Here is a 19,921-nt window from a genome sequence, read left to right as displayed (position 1 = left end):
CCCCTCCTGCACTCCATCCATTCACTGGTCCGTCTGTCCATTCATCCAGTCATCCTCCCGTCTCTTCCTCTCATACACTTGGGCCTCTGAGGAGGGTACCATCTGGGTCAGCTTTCCTGGGACCAGGCATAAGTCTACTTAGGAGCTCCCATAAATCAGAGGTACATGTGAGGAGGGAGATGAGTGAGCCTTATGGTCATCTGGGTCCTTTGAAGTAAAGGAGACTGCAACAGGGTGTAGTTAGAGGCAGGAGTCTGGAAAGGTGGGTATGGAGACCAAGGTTCCAGGCCCTATTCATTCACCTATGACCTGTGCAATGACCCTGGGCAAATCCCCTTGGGCTCCCAGCTACTAACTGTATGTCTCAGTGTGTTACTAAAGCTGGAGAATGCGAAATAATTGAGAGCACACACTTCCTAGGGGACTGAAATAGTAACCGCTAAACCAGCTCTGCTCCTCCAGCAGTCACCTGCCCTTCTCCACCTACAGTAGTAGGTGACTGCAGCAGGAAGGTGGGGACCGAGTCCACGGAACCTGTTTGAAATACAGTGACTGGAGGAAAATAAAAGTGTTTCTTTGGTATTTCTTTCTTCCTCAAATTCGTAGTGTACATAGAACTGCCTGTCTCAGCTGTGTGTCCAGGGTTCTCATAAAAACTAAATTATCCAACAGATAGTTAGTACCGTCTATATTGGAGAAGGCAATGGCAACCCACTCCAGTACTCTTGCCTGGAAAATCCCATGGACGGAGGAGCCTGGTAGGCTGCAGTCCATGGGGTCTCGAAGAGTCGGACATGACTGAGTGACTTCACTTTCACTTTTCACTTTCATGCACTGGAGAAGGAAATGGCAACCCACTCCAGTGTTCTTGCCTGGAGAATCCCAGGGACAGCGGAGCCTGGTGGGCTGCCATCTATGGGGTCGCACAGAGTCGGACACGACTGAAGCGACTTAGCAGCAGCAGCAGCAACCCTCTATATGGTAGTGACACAGAGGTAGATAAGGTGGTGGTGGTTCCTACCTTTTTAGCTAATGGCCTAGACTGGCATTGCCCAGTATGAATACAATGCAAGCCACATGGGTTATCATAAATTCTCTAGTAGCCACATTAAAAATGTAGAAAGAAGCAGGTTGTTATTAATGGTTTTATTTGACCCAGGATAGCAAAAATATAATAATTTCGATGTGTAGTTAATAGTTAAACATTATTAATGACATGTTTTACATTCTTTTAATTGTATTCAGTCTTCAAAACCCAGTGTGTATTTTAAACTTGGAGCACATCTCAGTTCAGATTAGCCACATGTCAAGTGCTTAATGCCATATGTGGTTGGTAGCTGCATATTGGACATCAGGGCTAAGAAGGAAGGCAAACAAAATAAGCAAATAGACAAAACATTTGCAAACAATGGAAATTTGCTGTGGAAGAAACAAAATGGGGGACAGGAAGAACTCTAAACAGGTGACATTTGAGATAAGACCTGACGTGTAAGAAGGACATGGATGTTTAAAGAGTGGTTTCCAGCAGAAGGAACAGCATAAGCAAAGGCTCTTTGGTGGGAAAGCTTGGCCTTTGGGAAGAGTCAGTAGGACTGGAGGGGAGGAGGCCAGAGGGAGGTGGTAAGTATGAGGCTAAGGAGGAGAGAGTGAAAGAACACGTGTGGCCATGATTGGGTGTTTATAGTTTCCTTCTCAGCATGATGGAAAGCCTCACAGTAAAATTTTAACCTGAGAGGCCATGTCATCTGATTTACATGGATCATCCTGGCCCCTAACTGGAGTGTAGATTAGAGAGGCAAAGAAGGGAGGTTTTCAGGAGAGATGTTGAGAGATACAGTACCCTGGGAGAAGTGGGAGCTGAGAATCTGGAAAGTGTTGAGGCAGTCAAAGAGCAATTTGGAAAAGAATTTTCAGACACAGGGCATTTCAGAATGGAGTGAGTGTATTAAGAACAAACAGCAGAGATAAAATGGACACTGCAAGCTCAGGGGGGCGACCTCCTGACAGACCAGGGAAAGTTGACAGTTTTCATGGGTTAATAGCCAATTTTTATAGTCTCAAGACAAAGAAAATTCCTGCTGGATGGTTGGTGTTAGGTGATTGACTGAGGTGCAATAGGGTGTTTACTGGAATGGGCATCTTTGCTTAATTGGGAGTCAGGAAGCTTGTTAGTGACTATCAGGGGGCTTTGGGCAAGGTTACAAAGGAGCTCAGTCAGCTTCGGAGGTGATCTTGATTCTGGACTCTGTTTCTGTGGCCTTGGGGCAGGACTCAACAGAAAGAAGGGGACAGATGCAGCACATATGAGTATTTTGGAAGCATAGCTGACTTGCATGTAGACTAGATATGGGGAACAGGAAGGAATTCTAGGATGACCCCTAGTTTTCCTGCCTTGAAAATCACTATCTGTGCCTCAGAAGTAAAAGCATGGCTATTTATCCATTCAACAAATATTATTTATTGGGCCCTAGGTTACACATGTGGAGAAGGCAATGGCACCCCACTCCAGAACTCTTGCCTGGAAAACCCCATGGACAGAGGAGCCTGGTAGGCTGCAGTCCACGGGGTCACTAAGAGTCTGACACGACTGAGCGACTTCACTTTCACTTTTCACTTTCATGTATTGGAGAAGGAAATGGCAACCCACTCCAGTGCTTTTGCCTGGAGAATCCCAGGGACAAGGGAGCCTGGTGGGCTGCTGTCTATGGGGTCATACAGAGTCAGACACGACTGAAATGACTTAGCAACAGTAGCAGTAGCAGGTTACACGTGAAATATTGTGCCAAAGATGTATGATTTGAGTTTCCCAGAATGTCCCACCCCACAGATAGCTTAAAGGAATGCCTAAAAGGGGGCCTGAAGTCCAGTTCCTCTTCATGACCCTGGCCTTAACAGCTGTGTGAACCTGGTCAGGTGACCAAATGCCCCAGAGTCTGTTTTCTCATTCATATGGGATCAATTACCCCATAGCCCTCTGTTCCTCTATTTGAGTTTTTCAAAGCACATGTAGGAAAGAACTCTATCACATTAAAAACCCTGGGAAAATGTAGTTATTAGAGTTAACACATTTAATATCTATGTACTATTCAGCCTTTGAAAGTGTTAGTTGTTACAAAGCCTAATTTGCCTTAAATGAGTCACTAAGTGACAGTTTTCTAAAACCAATAATAACGTGAAAATGCTAAAATGCAGTTCTAACCTTGTCTTTCCTTGCTTAGAACCATTCGGTGGTTCACCATGGTAGGCAAATTAATGGACAAAAATGTCCATTCTCTAATTCCTGAAAATTGGGAACGTGTTATGTTATGAGGGAATTAAGGCTGATGATGGAATTGAATTTGCTATCAGCTGACTGTGAGATGGGGAGATTAGCCTGGATTGTTTGGGTGGGTCCAATGGAGCCACCTTGGATTCACATAAGTGAATCCTTGTAAGTGAAAGAGGGAGGCAGGAGTGTAAGAGTCAGAGGGGTGTGATGACAGTAGCAGAGGTCACAGTGGTATGATTTCTGGCTTCAAATATGGAAGGGGGCCATGAGCCAAGGAAGACAAAACAAGGAAACAGACTCTCTCCTAGAGCTTCCAGAAGGAACTCAAGCCTGCCAACACCTTCATTTTAGCTTAGACTCATTTTAGACTTCTGACCTCAAGAACTATATGCTAATACATTTGTATTGTTTTAAGTCACTCAGTTTACGGTAATTACAGCAGCAGTAGGAACCTAATACACTCAATGTCCTTGGGGAAAAGTCCAACCTGCTTAGCATGGCACACAAAGCCTTGTGGGATCAGGCTTCTGCCACTGTGACTTGGAGCAAATTTCTTAACTTGTACAGGCCTCAGATTTACTGTCTATAAAACAAGGAGGGGGGGTACTCTTTCTGCCCCCTTCTGATGCCTATGTCAGAAGCTTTCTCTATCTCCTTTATACTTTAATAAAACTTTATTACACAAAAGCTCTGAGCAATCAAGCCTCGTCTCTGGCCCCGGATTGAATTCTTCTCCTCCAGGGGCCAAGAATCCCGGTGTCTTCGCGTGATTCAACAACAACCTTTCAATTCTACATACACCATTCTGGAGCTTGCCTTTCATTATTGTTGTTCTGGCTATACCTCATAGCACTGTGGGATCTTAGTTCTCTGGACCAGAGATTGAACCATGTCCTCTGCATTGGAAGCACAGATTCTTAACCACTGGACCATCAGGAAGTCCGTGATTATCTATTTTATTTAGAGTAGTGTGTATCTGTCAATCCTGAACTCCTAATTTATCCCTCTGCCCCTGCTAACCCCTTTGGTAATCATCAGCCTGTTTTCAGTATCTGAGCCTATTTTTGCTCTGTAAGTAAGTTCATTTGTACCATTATTTTAGATTTTGCATACAAGTGACATCAAACATTTGACTTAATATGACATCATATGTCTGACTTAATATAATAATCTCTAGGTCCATAAAAAAAAAAAAACAAGGAGGGAAAAAGCCCCTTTAGGTGTGTAGCAAGATTAAAAACGAGGACATATTTAAAGTATCTACTAGAGAGACTGCACACAGCACATCACCATTATTATCATCATTATTGTTGTTATTATTATTATCACAGAACAATTGACAGGGTGTTAGGAGGCCTGGGTTCTACAGCCCTCACTAGGGCTCTGTTTCCACATCTGTGAAAAAGGAAACAAACAAAAACATACAGGTTTGGCCGTCTCATCATCCCTCTCTTTGCTCTTTTCTGGTCACTGATCGGCATTCACTTCCTCAAACGTGTTTTCACTCTCTTCTGATTTTGTACATGCTGTTCCCTTTTCCTGGAATGCCCTTCCCATTTTCTTTACCAGATGAACTCCCATTTCCTCTTGAAAGTCTCTACTGACTCCAGTAGAGTTGGTTAGACCCCACCATTGTGCATTCCCAAAGTATCCTAAATGTCATCTCTCATAGTACTGATTTTCTGTTATTGCTATGGCTTATTTTTCACTTAGAAAAAAAACCTGAAAAACAAATTCAGATAAGAATATTTTGACATATTTGCTTCAACTGGGTTATTAAAAAAATTCCAAATAAACTTGACATAGTTGAAATTTCTTCTTCTCTTTCCTCATCTTTAATTCTTTCCCCACAGACAATACTGTCATGAATTGGGTATACATCTTTCATCTGTGTTTTTAAATTTGTAATACCTATATACTTGTAGTATATAGAGTATACTTTTGTATGTGTTTATATTTAACACAAATCATAGCCTTTAAAAATATTTATCCTTCTACAACTTTCTTTTATTGACTCAAAAATAAGTTTGGGGGATATTTTTATATTGATATAGAGCTGAGTCATTAATTTTTATCACTATATAGTATCTTATTATTAAACTATATCACATTTTATTCATCCATCACCATACTAGTGGATATTTAAATCATTTCTAATATTTCCACTAATACAAAGAACAGCTTATATTATATGCAAAGAACATATTTATACATACAACCCTTGCACAAGTGTAAGAACTTCTTTAGGGAAGGTTGTCACCTTGCACATTAGCTGCAAAATGAAAGGTAGTTCATAGGTCTTGCAGCTGTATTCAAAGAGCGTATGTTCAGTAGTTGAACTGATGGGTTGTGAAGTGTGCGCCTGTTCAATGTATAAAATATTGCCAAGTTGCCTTCCAAAGTGTGAATGTACCAGCAGCATATAAAGATTCCTGTTTCCCAACATGCTCACAAACATTTCGCATTGATAAATGTTTTAATATTTTTCTGGTTGATGTAGTTAAAACCATATCTCATAATTATTTTTATGTATATATCTCAATTACTTATTAGTGATTTCAGTTTCTTCTACTGCAAATCCCCATTTGTGTATTTTATCCACTTTTCTTTTGCAGGTTGTGGGAGAGAGTCTTTTTCTTAACAGTTTGCAAGAGTTCTTTGAATACTATCCCTTTGTTATACAGGTTGAAGATTTTTACTCCTAATCTGTAGCTTGTCTTTTGGTCTGGTTTATAATGTCTTGTGTTATATGTCGGAGAAGGCAATACTCCAGTACTCTAGTACTCTTGCCTGGAAAACCCCACGGACGGAGGAGCCTGGTAGGCTGCAGTCCATGGGGTCACTAAGAGACGGACACGACTGAGCGACTTCACTATCACTTTTCACTTTCCTGCATTGGAGAAGGAAATGGCAACCCACTCCAGTGTTCTTGCCTGGAGAGTCCCAGGGACGGGGAAGCCTGGTGGGCTCTCGTCTATGGGGTCGCACAGAGTCAGAACAACTGAAGCGACTTAGCAGCAACAGCAGTGTTATATGGCAGTTTAAATTTTGAGAAAGTCACAGATCAGTTTTTCCCTTATGAGTTGTGGTTTATTGAAAAAATCATACTCCACAGTTGATCTTTGAATAATATGAATTTGAACTGGGCATGTCCACTTGTTTGCAGATATTTTTCAATAAAAGCATAATACAGTACTATACAATCAGATATTGGTTGAATCCAAGGTTGTGGAACTGTCTACAAGAAGGGCCAAGTGTCATGTTATAGGTGGTTTTTCAATTGCTTAGGGGTTGGTGCCCCTAACTTCTGCATCATTCAAGGGTCAGTTGTAGTCTGAAATATTTGCTTGCCATATTTATTCTTTAATCTACTTGAATCAGGCATCAATTTTTTACTCCTATGGAAAGCCAGTTTCTCAGTGCCATTTATTGAGTTCTCCACCATTTCCCTATGGATTTATGATTCTACCTCTATTGTACATCAGTACAGAAAAATCTGTGTCTGTTTCTAGGATCCCTACCGTATTCCATTAATATTTGCCTCTTTGCACCATATGTGACTTGATAAGCAGAGAAATATCTCCCTTCCCCAACACATAAACTTTGTTGTTTGGGTTTGACAATCGCTCTCAAAAATTCTGATTAGATTTGGGAAAATACATGTCTTTATGATATTGAGTCTTCCCATCCATGTACATGGTATATCCCTCCACGTATTCAGGCCTTCTTTAATGTCCTTCAATAATGTTTTGTAAATTTCTCTATGAGAATTTTGTCTTTATTAGTTTTGTTCACTGTTGTATCCTCAGAGTCAAGAATGAGCCAGGACATAACAGTAGATGTTTAATAAAAATTTGTTGTTTGATGAAATGTCTTTCATATATTTTGTTAGATATATTCCTACATATTTTTAGTGCTATAAAATAACAACAACAAAAATTTGAAAATAGTTTCTAATCAGCTATATAGATATAGGTATATAGATCCCCGGGCAGTGGGAAGTAAGGCAGGGAAGGACATGGAGCCAGTACAGGATGCAGTAAGGAATAAATGGCTCGGTTATAGGCAGGGGAGAGACAAGATCAGGCTTGTGTTTTAAAGAGCTCTTTGCCAGCAGTGCAAAGAATGAACTGGAATGGATAGGGCAAAGTGGGCAATCCTAGAGGGTCAGGAGGTTCCTGCAGACGTTGAGGTGAGTCCTGGCATTGAGTTGGTGCCTAAGAATTAGAGTGACTGACTGGCCACGTGAGCAACTGACCAGGTGACTGTGAGGGACCGAGTAAGGAAACATAGAACCATCTCATTGACCAAAAGCTGACAACTTTTCAGATGCAGGTCTATTAGGTCAACCGAAGTGCAGCCGGAGGAGACACGAGGCGTGAGTGCCCTCGGCTGGCAGCCAGTCTCCGGCTAGGTCGCGGAGGCATAGGGCTGGGGGAGAAAATTTTAGGGACTAGAGGGGTCTGGGCCGCCTTGGCACGCAACGGCTTCTGAGCTGGGGTCTGTGAGTTGCGCGGAAAAGAGTTTCCTAACCTCATCCAATCAGAACGGCAGAGCCCTCCCTCCGTCGCCTTGGCAACGGGACGCTAAGGCTCTAGCCAGACAAAGTGGCGGTGTGGATCGCGCCCTGGGGAATCCTATCATGTCACGACCGAAGGTAGGCATGCCCCTCGATCCAGATGGTTCATCGTCCCTAGAGAGGGAGAGAAATCGCAGAGGGGTGCAGAAGTTGAGGAGTCCTCGTGGAGGGATTCCCGTTAGCAAGGAAGAAAATGACGCGTTCAGAGAAAAAACTACAAGTCCCGGCATCCTGCGCAACGCCGGAGTTTCAGCGCGAGTAAGAAACCTGGCTTGCCAGCCAGAAATTTATGAAACTCTAGGATTCTAAACTATAGTCAGCGATTTCTGTGACTCCGTGGAAAGCTCAGAATTACGGATTTCCTGATCTGGAAAAGCTGTTTAGAAATCTATTTACCCCGTCGGCTGCTTGCAACTCTCTCATCTATCCACCCCACAAACGCTCATTACTGTTTTTTCTGAGGCCAGCCCAATACTGGTCAATGGAGAGGTGAAACGGACAAACCCCTGCCCTCTAGGAGTGCACAGACCAACGCCCCCATTTCAAAAGTGGTAGAGATTTCTAATCTGGGAAAGATTAGACCCAGAGAAAAGAATGAACTCAAGAATCCAGCTGTCCCACCCCGGCCTGCTTCTTATCCCGTGTTCCATCTCCGAAGAATGGCACTTCCATTTCTTCCCAGGGTTGGGAAGATGCCCTGGAGAAGGAAATGGCTACCTACGGACTGGAGAATTCCATGGACTGTAAGAGTCGGACACGACTGAGAGACTTTCACTTTCAGAGCAAAAAAATAAGTGATTATCTTGGGCCCACCCAAATAATCCAGGATAATGTCTCTATTTTCAAGTCAGTGATTCCAAACCTTAATTCCACCTGAAACCTTAATTTCCCTTTGCCATGCAATCCCAAGTGGCACAGTGGTAAAGAATCCCACCTGCCAGTGCAGGAGACGTTGGTGATATGGGTTCCATCCTTGGGTCAGGAAGATTCCCTGGAGTAGGACATGGCTACCCACTCCGGTATTCTTGCCTGGGAAGCTCTGTAGACAGAGGAGCCTGGGTGGCTACCATCCCTGGGGTCCCAAAGAATTGGTCATCACTGAACACACAGGCACCTAACATATTTACAAGTTCTGGGGATTAGGACATGGACATATTTTGAGGGAGCTTTATTCTGTTTACCATCAAATAATTGGAAAGTGAAAATTTACAATGCATCATAAAATCAAATGTCTAAAAATAAATGTAATTAAACATGTTCAAGACTTCTATACTTAAAACTAGAAAACAGTGGAAAGAAGTTGAAAACTAAGATTAATAGAGATAGATCATATTCATGAAATAATGCACTCAATCATTTATGATGTCACTTCTTCCCAAAATGATCTGTATGTTCATTATAATCCCAATAAAAATACCAATATACTCTTTTGATAGAAGTTAGCAAGCGGATCCTAAAATTAATATTGAAGTCCAGAGGACCTTAACTTGTAAAGACAATCTTGAAAAGATTGGACTTACTCTACTTGATTTCAAGATTTACTAGAAAACTATGGTAATTAAGGCAGTGTGGTAGGGACATAAGAGTAGACAAATAAGTCAATAGAATAAAATAGAGTCTAGAGATAGACCCACATATACATAGCCAATTGAATTTTGACAGAAGAGGCAAGACAATTCAGTGAGAAATGGGAAATTTTTTTCAAGCAAAGACTCTGGAGCAACTGTGTAAACATACATAAACGTGAGGATATAAAAGATATTATGAAAAAAAGATTAGAACACTTGACTAGGGAAATTAGAGGGGCTTGATTGAAACAGGATAAAATTACCCTTACTTTTGTGGGGGGCTTACTTCTGCAGGTTTTGTAAAACAGTAACCTCCAGCCCTTTCTACTGTCTTTTTGAGGGGTAGCATTGTGTAGTAGGGGCTTCCCTGATAGCTTAGCTGGTAAAGAATTCACCTTCAATGGAGGAGACCCAGTTCGATTCCTGGGTCAGAAAGATGCCCTGGAGAAGGGATAAGCTACCCACTCCAGTATTCTTGGGTTTCTCTGGTGGCTCATACGGTAAACAATCTGCCTGGAATGCAGGAGACCTGGGTTCGATCCCTGAGTTGGAAAGATCCCCTGGAGGAGGGCATGGCAACTCACTCCAGTATTCTTTCCTGAAGAATCTCCCATGGACAGAGGAGCCTGGTGGGCTACAGGCCATGGGGTCACAAAGAGTCGGACACAACTGAGCAACTTAGCACAGCACAGCACAGCACAGCATTGTGTGGTAGGCAGAATTCTAAGATGGCCCCCAAGATTCTTGGGTGTACACACTTGGTATAACGCCCTCCCCTTAAGTGTCCATGGAGCCTGTGGCTTTACCATGTTATATGAGCCTCCATCATAGCCAACTTGGAGTGGGAGAAGGGTTGGAATCAGAGGGATATGCTTTTGTTGGCCTGGAAGAAAGTAAGCATCCATGTCTTGAACTGCCTGAGGGGGCCACTTCAAAAGGAACTGCAAGCAGCCTCTAGGAGCTGAGAGGAGTCCCAACCAATGACTAGCAAATAAACAGGGACCTCAGTTGTACAGCCCCAAATAACAATTCTGCCAACAATCTGGATGATCTTGGAACAGGACCCCAAGCCCTAGAGGAGAAACATAACCACAGCCATCACCTTGATGGTAGCCTTGTAAGAACTGAGCAAAAGATCCAGCTAAGATGTGCCCAGACTGACTCCTGGTCCAAGGAAGCTGTGGGACATAGATCTGCACTGCTTTAAGCTACTATATTTGTGGTAATTTGTTATGAAGCAATAGAAGACTAATACAGACTAATACTTCTGTCCAAGGTGCATAGGTCATCTTGCATAAGACCAATTTCTGATTCTCCTTTCACATCTGCCTTAGGGATCAGTCATACCAGGACTGAGGATCAAACTGTTTTGGACATAGTTGTAGGAGAATAATACCCCAAATACCCTTTGAAGATTTGGAAAGTCCATTTTGAGTCAAAGCAATTAACATTGCTCTGAGTCATTAACCCAGCTCCTCCTGAATCATGGGTCTAACCAAACATTCAATGTTACAGAAGGTCCAGATCCTACTGAGTTCAGCCCTCATACTGGGGATCATGGTTGGACATTTGAAACACTTGAAACTGGGTATTCACTATACGGTCATATCTGGAGTAAGCCTAGAGTGACGTGGACCCTTGGATCCTTGAGGGTTCATTCTAAGGACCAAGTTTCTGGGTACATGCTAACCAGTGAGAACTTTGCCAGGCTAAACCTTCTTGTCATAGCATCTGTGCAGTGCTGTGTCTGATAGTTTGAACATTTTAATATCTGCAGTAAGTTGAGCTGGAAAAACAGAATGGAAATGCATAAAATTATAACAGTTTCATTTTCTCATTGCAGAATCAAAATTACAAGGGCCATGGACTGCCAAAAGGAAAAGAACGGTGAGTGGTCCCACCCAGTCCAATAAACCCAGAACTAATCACTGCCTTCCTTCCTTCCTTCCCTTTGTCCACCTCTCCCTTCCCCCTTCTTTACTTTGATAATGATAAGGATTATGATAATAAACAATTAGCAAGCACTTGCCAGGCCCTGGGCTTGTTGCTTCACTTGCTTATCTCAATGAATCCTGACCACAGTTCTTTGAAGTAGATACTACTGTTCTGTCCATTTTACAGGTGGGGAGACTGAAACTCAGAGAAGCTGTTACTTGCTCAAGACTGTAGGATCTGTTAGTGGCAGAGCTTGTTGGACTCCACAGACCATGTTGTATCTGTGTTCCCTTGCCTCGTTCAACAACCATGTGAAGTGGACTTGATAACTCAAATGACAAATCCATTCTAAACTTCTGCACCACTCTGCAACAGTAACCTGGGTGCAGAACTCAGCACCTTTTTGGATTTCTTAAACAGAATCCACATGCACAAAGCAGGAGTAAGCAATGCAGACTTTACTGAAGATTTCTGTGGGGAGTTAAGGAGGTAGTTACATTGCACACACCATGGCAATTCTTTTAGAATTTTCTTATTTCATTTAGATATTTCTATTTTTTCTAAAGTCCTTTCTGACTACACCATTACTGGGCAGGGCACGCATGGTCTCTGACCTTTATCTCATGCAGCGCCCATCTTCTTTGCTTTCTGTCTATATGTACTGACTCCTTTCCACCAATTTTAAACCTTTCACTCTTGCACGCAGATCGATTCCACTATATTCCAGATCCTGGCCCCAAACTTACATGTCTGCTCCCACCTCAACATAACAAAGAGCACTTCTGATAACAGAACCCATCCATCTGTTTTATTCAGTTCAGTCACTCAGTCGTGTCTGACTCTTTCTGACCCCATGGGCTGCAGCATGCCAGGCTTCCCTGTCCATCACCAACGGCCAGGCTTCCCTTCCATCACCAACTCCCATTGGTGATGTATGTTGCCATGGATTTCACGTATGTTATATTGTTTGATATTGTCCCGTAAGGCCCTGAGATCTGTTTTTCTAAATTTTTTCTTTCTCTAACTCAGATTGAATAATTTCTATTGTTCTGTCTTCAAATTTACTATCTTTCAATTGTTTTCTAGCTTTACTGAGATGTAATTGGCATATAGTATTGTGTAAATTGGGAGAAGGCAATGGCCCCCCACTCCAGTACTCTTGCCTGGAAAATCCCATGGACGGAGGAGCCTGGTAGGCTGCAGTCCATGGGGTCATGAAGAGTCAGACACGACTGAGTGAATTCACTTTCACTTTTCACTTTCATGCATTGGAGAAGGAAATGGCAACCTACTCCAGTGTTCTTGCCTGGAGAATCCCAGGGACGGGGGAGCCTGGTGGGCTGCCATCTATGGGGTCGCACAGAGTCGGACACGACTGAAGCGACTTAGCAGCAGCAGCAGCAGCATTGTGTAAATTTAAAGTGTATAATGTGATGATTTGATACACATATATATTGTAAAATGTTTACCACAATAAGGTTAATCAACACATCCTTCACCTCACATAATTACCATTTTGTTGTTGTTGTTATGGTGAGAAGGTTTAAGATCTACTGTTAACAACTTTCCAGCATATCATACAGTAGAGTTACCATGCTATACACTAGATCCTCAGAACTCATTTCTCTTATAACTGGAAATTTGTACCCTTTGACTAACATTACTGTCCTTTTTCGATAATGTCCAATCGCCTGTTAAATTTATCCTATGAATTTTTAATTTCAGATACTGTAATTTTCAGTTTTAGATTTTTCCATCTTGGTTCCTTTTTAGACTCTCAATATCTTTTCTGCAATAACTCATATATTTACTTATTATATCCATCTTTTCAGATAAATTCTTCAACATATTTATAGTATCTGTGTAAAGTCTTAATCTTATAACTCCAATAATTGGGTCATTTATGAGTTTATCTCAATTGGCTATTTTTCCTCTTGATTATGCATTACATTTTTCTGCTTTCTTATTGCATGTCTTATATTTTTTATATTCCCTTCTGCATATTGTGTGTAAAAAACAGTGAAGACCAAAAAAATTATGCACACCCACTTCCACACCCACATATATTTGTGTACATGTATTTGTGTACAAGCATACATCCTTTTATTATACTTTGCTTTGTTGCACTTTACAGATACTATGTTTTTTTTTTTACAAATTGAAGGTTTGTGGCAACCCTACATTGACCAAGTCTAATTGTGCCGTTTTCCAGCAGAGTTTTCTGCTCTTGTTTGTGTCACACTTTGGTAATTCTCAACATTTCAAATTTTTTCATTATTATTATATTTATGATGAGAATCTATGATCAGTGATTTTGATGTTACTACTACACCACACTGAAGACTCAAATGACAGCATTTTTTTTAAAAAATTAAGTTATTTAAAAATTTTTTTATTTACATATTTATTCATTTTATTTTTTGTTGTGCTAGGTCTTCATTGCTGCACATGGGCTTTCTCTAGTTGTGGCCAGTGGGGACTACTCTTCGTTGTGGTGCTCGGGCTTCTCTTGCTGCTGAGCACAGGCTCTAGGCACGTGCGCCTCAGTAGTCGTGGATCAAGGGCTTAGCTGCTCCAAGGCGTGTGGGATCTCCTGAGACCAGGGGTCGAAATCGTGTACTCTGCATTGGTAGGCAGATTCTTAACCACTGGACCACCAGGGAAGTCCCAGAAATAAAATGGGACAATAAATATTTTAAATTAAGATATGTCCATTTTTAAAGAGACACAATGCTATTGCACACTTAACTCCAGTACTTTGGCCACCTCATGCGAAGAGTTGACTCATTGGAAAAGACTCTGATGCTGGGAGGGATTGGGGGCAGGAGGAGAAGGGAACCACAGAGGATGAGATGGCTGGATGGCATCACTGACTCCATGGACGTGAGTCTGGGCGAACTCTGGGAGTTGGTGATGGACAGGGAGGCCTGGCATGCTGCCATTCATGGGGTCGCAAAGAGTCGGACACGACTGAGTGACTGAACTGAACTGAACTGAACAGACTACAGTATAAACATAACTTGTTACATGCACTGGGAGCGTGGGTTGGATCAAAGCTGTAATACACTGACTTCGTCTCGAGCCTGCCTCCTGTGCTGCCATTTTGAGCTTGTTAGTGTCTGACCTGGGAGGAGGTTGGACTGCAGGTGTTTGTTTGATGGTTTTTGTTTACTTTGGGATTCAACTCTGGCAGGGCTGCTAGAATGCAAGCACCATGTGCGGAAGTCTGGGTTTTCTCTCAGCTTTACCGTTTTCTACAGTTAGTGCTCCTTTCTTAAGCAAATTTGCCAGAATCCGGCTTTATTTCATCTGGTTTTGGAAAGGACTCTTCCAGATTTGTATCCACCCTACATGTTGTCTGTGCTGTGCTGTGCTTAGTCACTCAGGCTGACTCTACGTGACCCCCATGGACTGTAGCCTGCCAGTCTCCTCTGTCCATGGGGATTCTCTAGGTAAGAATACTGGAGTGGGTTGTCATGCCCTCCTCCAGGGGATCTTCCTGACCCAGGGATGGAACCCAGGTCTCCTGCATTGCATGTGGATTCTTTACTGTCTGAGCCACCAGGGAAACCCAAGAATACTGGAGTGGGTACCCTATCTCTTCTCCAGGGGATTTTCTCAACCCAGGAATCGAACTAGGGTCTCCTGCATTGCAGGCGGATTCTTTACCAGCTGAGCTACCAGGGAAGCCCACATGTTGTCTAAGCTCAGCCAATTTCTCCTGGCACCGCAAAGTCTATCTTCCGCAGCTGGCATCGCTCCCTCACTTGTCCAACCCAGACCCAGAACTGGAATCTGCTGCATCTTCTCTGCTCCTCCATGAAGGCCTTGTTTCTCTCTGGAATGAGTTTGTCAAGTTTTCTTTTGTTTATTGCTCTCCATCATGAACAGGGACATTTATTCTATTCATTGTTTTCTCATTGTTACTATAGTATTGAAACTCTTTCACATCCTTTTATATCATAACTAAAAGCAGAAGTCCTTTTTATCATAATTTGCATTTCTTGGTTATTGATAAGGTTGAGTATATTTTAACATGCTTGTTGGTCATTTAAGTTTCCTGTGCTATTAATTTGGGCTTCCCTGGTGGCTCAGCAGTAGAGAATCCATCTGCAATGCAGGAGATGCAGGTGCTATCCCTGGGTCAGGAAACTCCTTTGGAGAAGGAAATGGCAACCCACTTCTGTATTTTTGCCTGGGAAATCCCATGGACAGAGGAGCCTAGTGGGGCTGTAGTTAAGTTTTATATAAACTATGAGGTCTAAGGGACTTCTCTGGTGATCCAGTGGTTAAGAATTTGCCTGCCAATGCAGAGGACACAGGTTCGATCCCTGGTCTAGAAAGATCCTGTATGCCAAGGAGCAACTAAGTCAAAGCTCTACAACAAGAGAAGCCTCTGAAAGGAGAAACCTGTGCTCCCCAATATAGAGTAGCCTGCACACAGCAACGAAGACCTAGCACAGCCAAAAATAAATAAATAAATAAATTAATTAATTAAAATTAATTTTTAAAACTAGTTCACACAATAAAGTATGAGGCTTAAGTCTAGGTTCATATTTTGCTTATGCATATTAAATCGCTCCAGCACCATTTATTGAAAAGGCTATTCTTCCTCCATTGAATTAATTTTGTTCATTTGTCAAAATTTATTTGGGCATATTTGTGTGGGTCTATTTCCTTGTTCTTTTTTCTCTTCTCTAGGTCTCTGTATCTCTTTTTCTGTGAATACCACAGTCTTGATTATTGTAGCTACATAATGTTTTGAAATTTATTAGACTGATTTACCCCACAGATTGATTATATTCTTTGCAGCCGAAGATGGAGAAGCTCAGATCATGAACTCCTTATTGCAAAATTCAGACTTAAATTGAAGAAAGTAGGGAAACCACTAGGTCATTCAGGTATGACCTAAATCAAATCCCTTATGATTATACAGTGGAAGTGACAAATATATTCAAGGGATTAGATTTGATAGAGTGCCTGAAGAACTATGGACGGAGGTTTGTGACATTGTTCAGGAGGCAGTGATCAAGACCAAGAAAAAGAATTGCAAAAAGGCAAAATGGCTGCCTTTCATTACTACAAACAAAGCTAGTGGAGGTGATGGAATTCCAGCTGAGTTATTTCAAATCCTAAAAATATGATGTTGTTAAAGTGTTGCACTCAATATGCCACAAATTTGGAAATCTCAGCAGTGGCCACAGGACTGGAAAAGGTCAGTTTTCATTCCCATCCCAAAGAAAGGCAATGCCAAAGAATGTTCCAACTACCGCACAATTGCACTCATCTCACACACTAGCAAAACAATGCTCAAAATTCTCCAAGTGGGGCCTCAACAGTACGTGCACCGAGAACTTCCAGATGTTCAAGCTGGATTTAGAAAAGGCAGAGGAACCAACGATCAAATTGCCAACATCCGTTGGATCATCAAAAAAGCAAGAGAGTTCCAGAAAACCATCTACTTCTGCTTTATTGACTATGCCAGAGTCTTTGACTGTGTGGATCACAACAAACCATGAAAAATTCTTAAAGTGATTGGAGTACCAGACCATATTACCTGCCTCCTGAGAAATCTGTATGCAGGTCAAGAAGCAACAGTTAGAACCAGACATGGAGCAACAGACGGTTCCAAATCAGGAAAGGAGTTCATCAAGGCTGTATATTATCACTCTCCTTATTTAACTTCTATGCAGAATACATCATGTGAAATGCTGGGCTGGATGAAGCACAAGCTGGAATCAAGATTGCCAGGAGAAATATCAATAACCTCAGATACACAGATGACACCACCCTTATGGGGGAAAGTGAATTAGAGCTAAAAAGCCTCTTGATGAAAGTGAAAGAGGAGAGTGAAAAAGCTGGCTTAAAACTCAACATTCAAAAACTAAGATCATGGCATCCGGTCCCATCACTTCATGGCAAATAGATGGGGAAACAATGGAAAAAGTGACAAGCTTTATTTTCTTGGGTTCCAAAATCACTGTAGATGATGACTGCAGCCATGAAATTAAAAGACGCTTGCTCCTTAGAAGAAAAGCTATGACCAACCTAGACAGCTTATTGAAAAGCAGAGACATTACTTTGATGACAAAGGTCCATCTAGTCAAGGCTATGGTTTTTCCAGTAGTCATGTATGAATGTGAGAGTTGGACTATAAAGAAAGCTGAGTGCCAAAGAAATGATGCTTTTGAACTGTTATGTTGGTGAAGACTCTTGAGAGTCCCGTGGACTACAAGGAGATCAAACCAATCCATCCTAAAGGAAATCAGTCCTGAATATTCATTGGAAGGACTGATGCTGGAGTTGAAGTTCCAATACTTTGGCCACCTGATGAGAAGAACTGACTCACTGGAAAAGACCCTGATTCTGGAAAGATTGAAGGCATGAGGAGAAGGGGGTGACAAAGAATGAGATGGTTGGAAGGCATCACCAACTCGATGGACATGAGTTTGAGCAAGCTCCAGGACTTGGTGATGGACAGGGAAGCCTGGTGTGCTGCAGTCCATGGGGTCTCAAAGAGTTGGACACGACTGAGCAACTGAACTGAACTGAAATGACCCTACTTTATTCTTGTTTTCAAATTTGTTTTAGATATTCTAGTTCTAATATCTTTGTGTGTTTGTGTGTGCTCAGTTGCTTAGTCATGTCTGACTCTCTGCAACCCCATGGACTGTAGCCTGCCAGGCCACTCTGTCCATGGAATTTTTCAGACAGGAATACTGGAGTGGGTTGCCATTTCTTTCTCCAAGGGTCTTCCTGACCTAGGGATTGAACCTGCATCTCTTGTGTCTCCTGCATTGGCAGGCGAATTCCTTACCACTGAACCACCAGGGAAGCCCTTCTAATATCTTTGCCTTTCCCGTATATTTTAGAAGTATCCTGCAAAAAAATCTCACTAGGATTCTGCTCCCAGGAATCATATTAAATCTGCACACCAATTTGGGAAGAACTGACATGTCTACTGAGTCTTCCAATCCATGTACATGGTACGGTTCTCCATTTATTTAGATCTTTGAATTTTTGCTTTTGTAGTTTTCAGTACATAAGTTCTGTGCATGTTTTGTTAGATTTGCACCTAAATATGACTTTTTAAAAAGAACTTGTAAATTGTATTTTTAAATTCAGTCTTCATGTGCTCATTGATAATATATAGAAATATAACTAATTTTTGAATATTCATTTTATATCCTGTGATCTCACTGATCTCATCTATTAGTTCATGAATTGTTTCTTAGATTCCTTGGGAAGTTTTACATAGTCATCTGCAAAAAGGGACAGTTTTCTTTCTTCCTTCCTGATCTACATCACTTTTCTTGCCTTCTTGAATTGTCTAGAACTTCTGGTGCTATGTTGAATACGAGTAGTGAAAGTGCACATCTTTGATTTTTTTCCTGGGTTCCTCATATGTTCTTCAAATGTGTCCTTAGTCACTCACTGAAACATTTTTATGATGCTTGCTTTAGAAAATTTGTCATATAATTCTAACACATCTGCCATTTTGGCATGGGTATTAGCCACATTGAGATTTTCCTGATTCTTGGTGTGACAAGTGATTTCCAATTGAATCTTGAACATTTGGGATATTAAGCTGTAGAACTCTGGATCTTGTTTAAACCTATTTTAGGTGACATTTTCTCACCCTGCTCTGGCCAGGGAAGGGGGTATGGTACCATCTCATTATTGTCATAATAGGGTAGTCTGGTTTCCCCACTTGGCTTCCACTGACACTTGAGGGTAGAGGGGCTCCTTCTTACTGCTGGGTAGAGTGGGAGTTCTGGCTCCACTAGGCCTCTGCTGATCTCACCCTGGCTGGGAGTGCCTTGTTCCTGCTCCCCACCTGACCTACTCAAACACCACCGGAGGTGCAGCCTCATCACCACTGGGTGGTAGTGAAAGTCCTGCTTCTTTACCAGGCCTCTGTTGACAGTCAACCCAAGGGAGAGGGGTGCCTCCTTACTGCCAGGTGGGGATGGAAGTCCAGGTACATGGTCTCCGCTGTCACAGCAGGTGTGGGCGTCTTCCTACCACCTGCTAGTGATGAAAGTCCCGGCTCCATCTTTGACCTTCTCTGACACCAACCTACCCAGGTTGTTGGGGGGGATGCTGGATGCCTTGTTACAACCTGGCGGGAAGTCTAGATTCCCCGTTCAGCCTTTGCTAAGCCACAGAGTTGGCCAGAGTACAGAAGTTATTGTCTAAGTCTTCCTTTCCTGGTTGGAGAGAGGGGCTTTTATTGGAGCTTTTTCGTCTGTGCCCATTGGTGTTTCAGACTTGCCAGCTTCTTCCTCTCCACATCTGGGACCTATGAGGCAAAAAGATAACCCAGGGAATTTACCACATGCAATTCTTTGGGTCCTGAGATCCTTAGCCAGTCAGTCTGCCTTCTTCTGTCCACCTTTCAGTGTCTTCTTATGTTTGTTTTATATCTAATGTCCTGGGGTCGTAGTTTTCCTGGTAGGAGGAAGAGGGAAAAGTATACCCATTCCATCTTCTCAGATGAGTAACAGAAAGGGAGATTTGCAAATACTTATCACTTAATATGCTTCCCAGGTGGCACAGTGGCAAAGAATC

At 42.2% G+C, this 19,921-nt stretch overlaps 1 protein-coding gene across 7 annotated transcripts in view; it reads left to right on the top strand.

The window, feature by feature from the left end:
- TTLL9 (tubulin tyrosine ligase like 9) overlaps window positions 1-19,921 on the top strand; it is a 58,875-nt gene that overhangs the window by 616 nt on the left and 38,338 nt on the right. For 2 of the 7 annotated variants that reach the window (XM_086332517.1, XM_086332515.1), the window contains exons 1-3: window positions 7,854-7,925; window positions 11,259-11,302; window positions 18,223-18,336. Coding sequence is in view for 3 of the 7 variants with exons in the window: in XM_086332520.1 (XP_086188646.1) it covers window positions 8,041-8,105; window positions 11,240-11,302 (128 nt within the window). In the remaining 4 variants the exon portion in view is untranslated. Of the gene's footprint in view, window positions 1-7,853; window positions 7,926-7,957; window positions 8,106-11,239; window positions 11,303-18,222; window positions 18,337-19,921 lie in introns of those variants that run through there. The other 5 variants (XM_086332516.1, XM_086332518.1, XM_086332514.1 and 2 more) reach the window with 3 other exon arrangements.

Source organism: Bos grunniens, chromosome 13 (assembly GCF_055505025.1).
Source record: "Bos grunniens cultivar Pamir isolate PY7600 chromosome 13, Bosgru_T2T1.0, whole genome shotgun sequence".
NCBI classification, from domain to species: Eukaryota; Metazoa; Chordata; class Mammalia; order Artiodactyla; family Bovidae; genus Bos; species Bos grunniens.
This window is presented reverse-complemented; position numbering and strand designations above follow the sequence as displayed.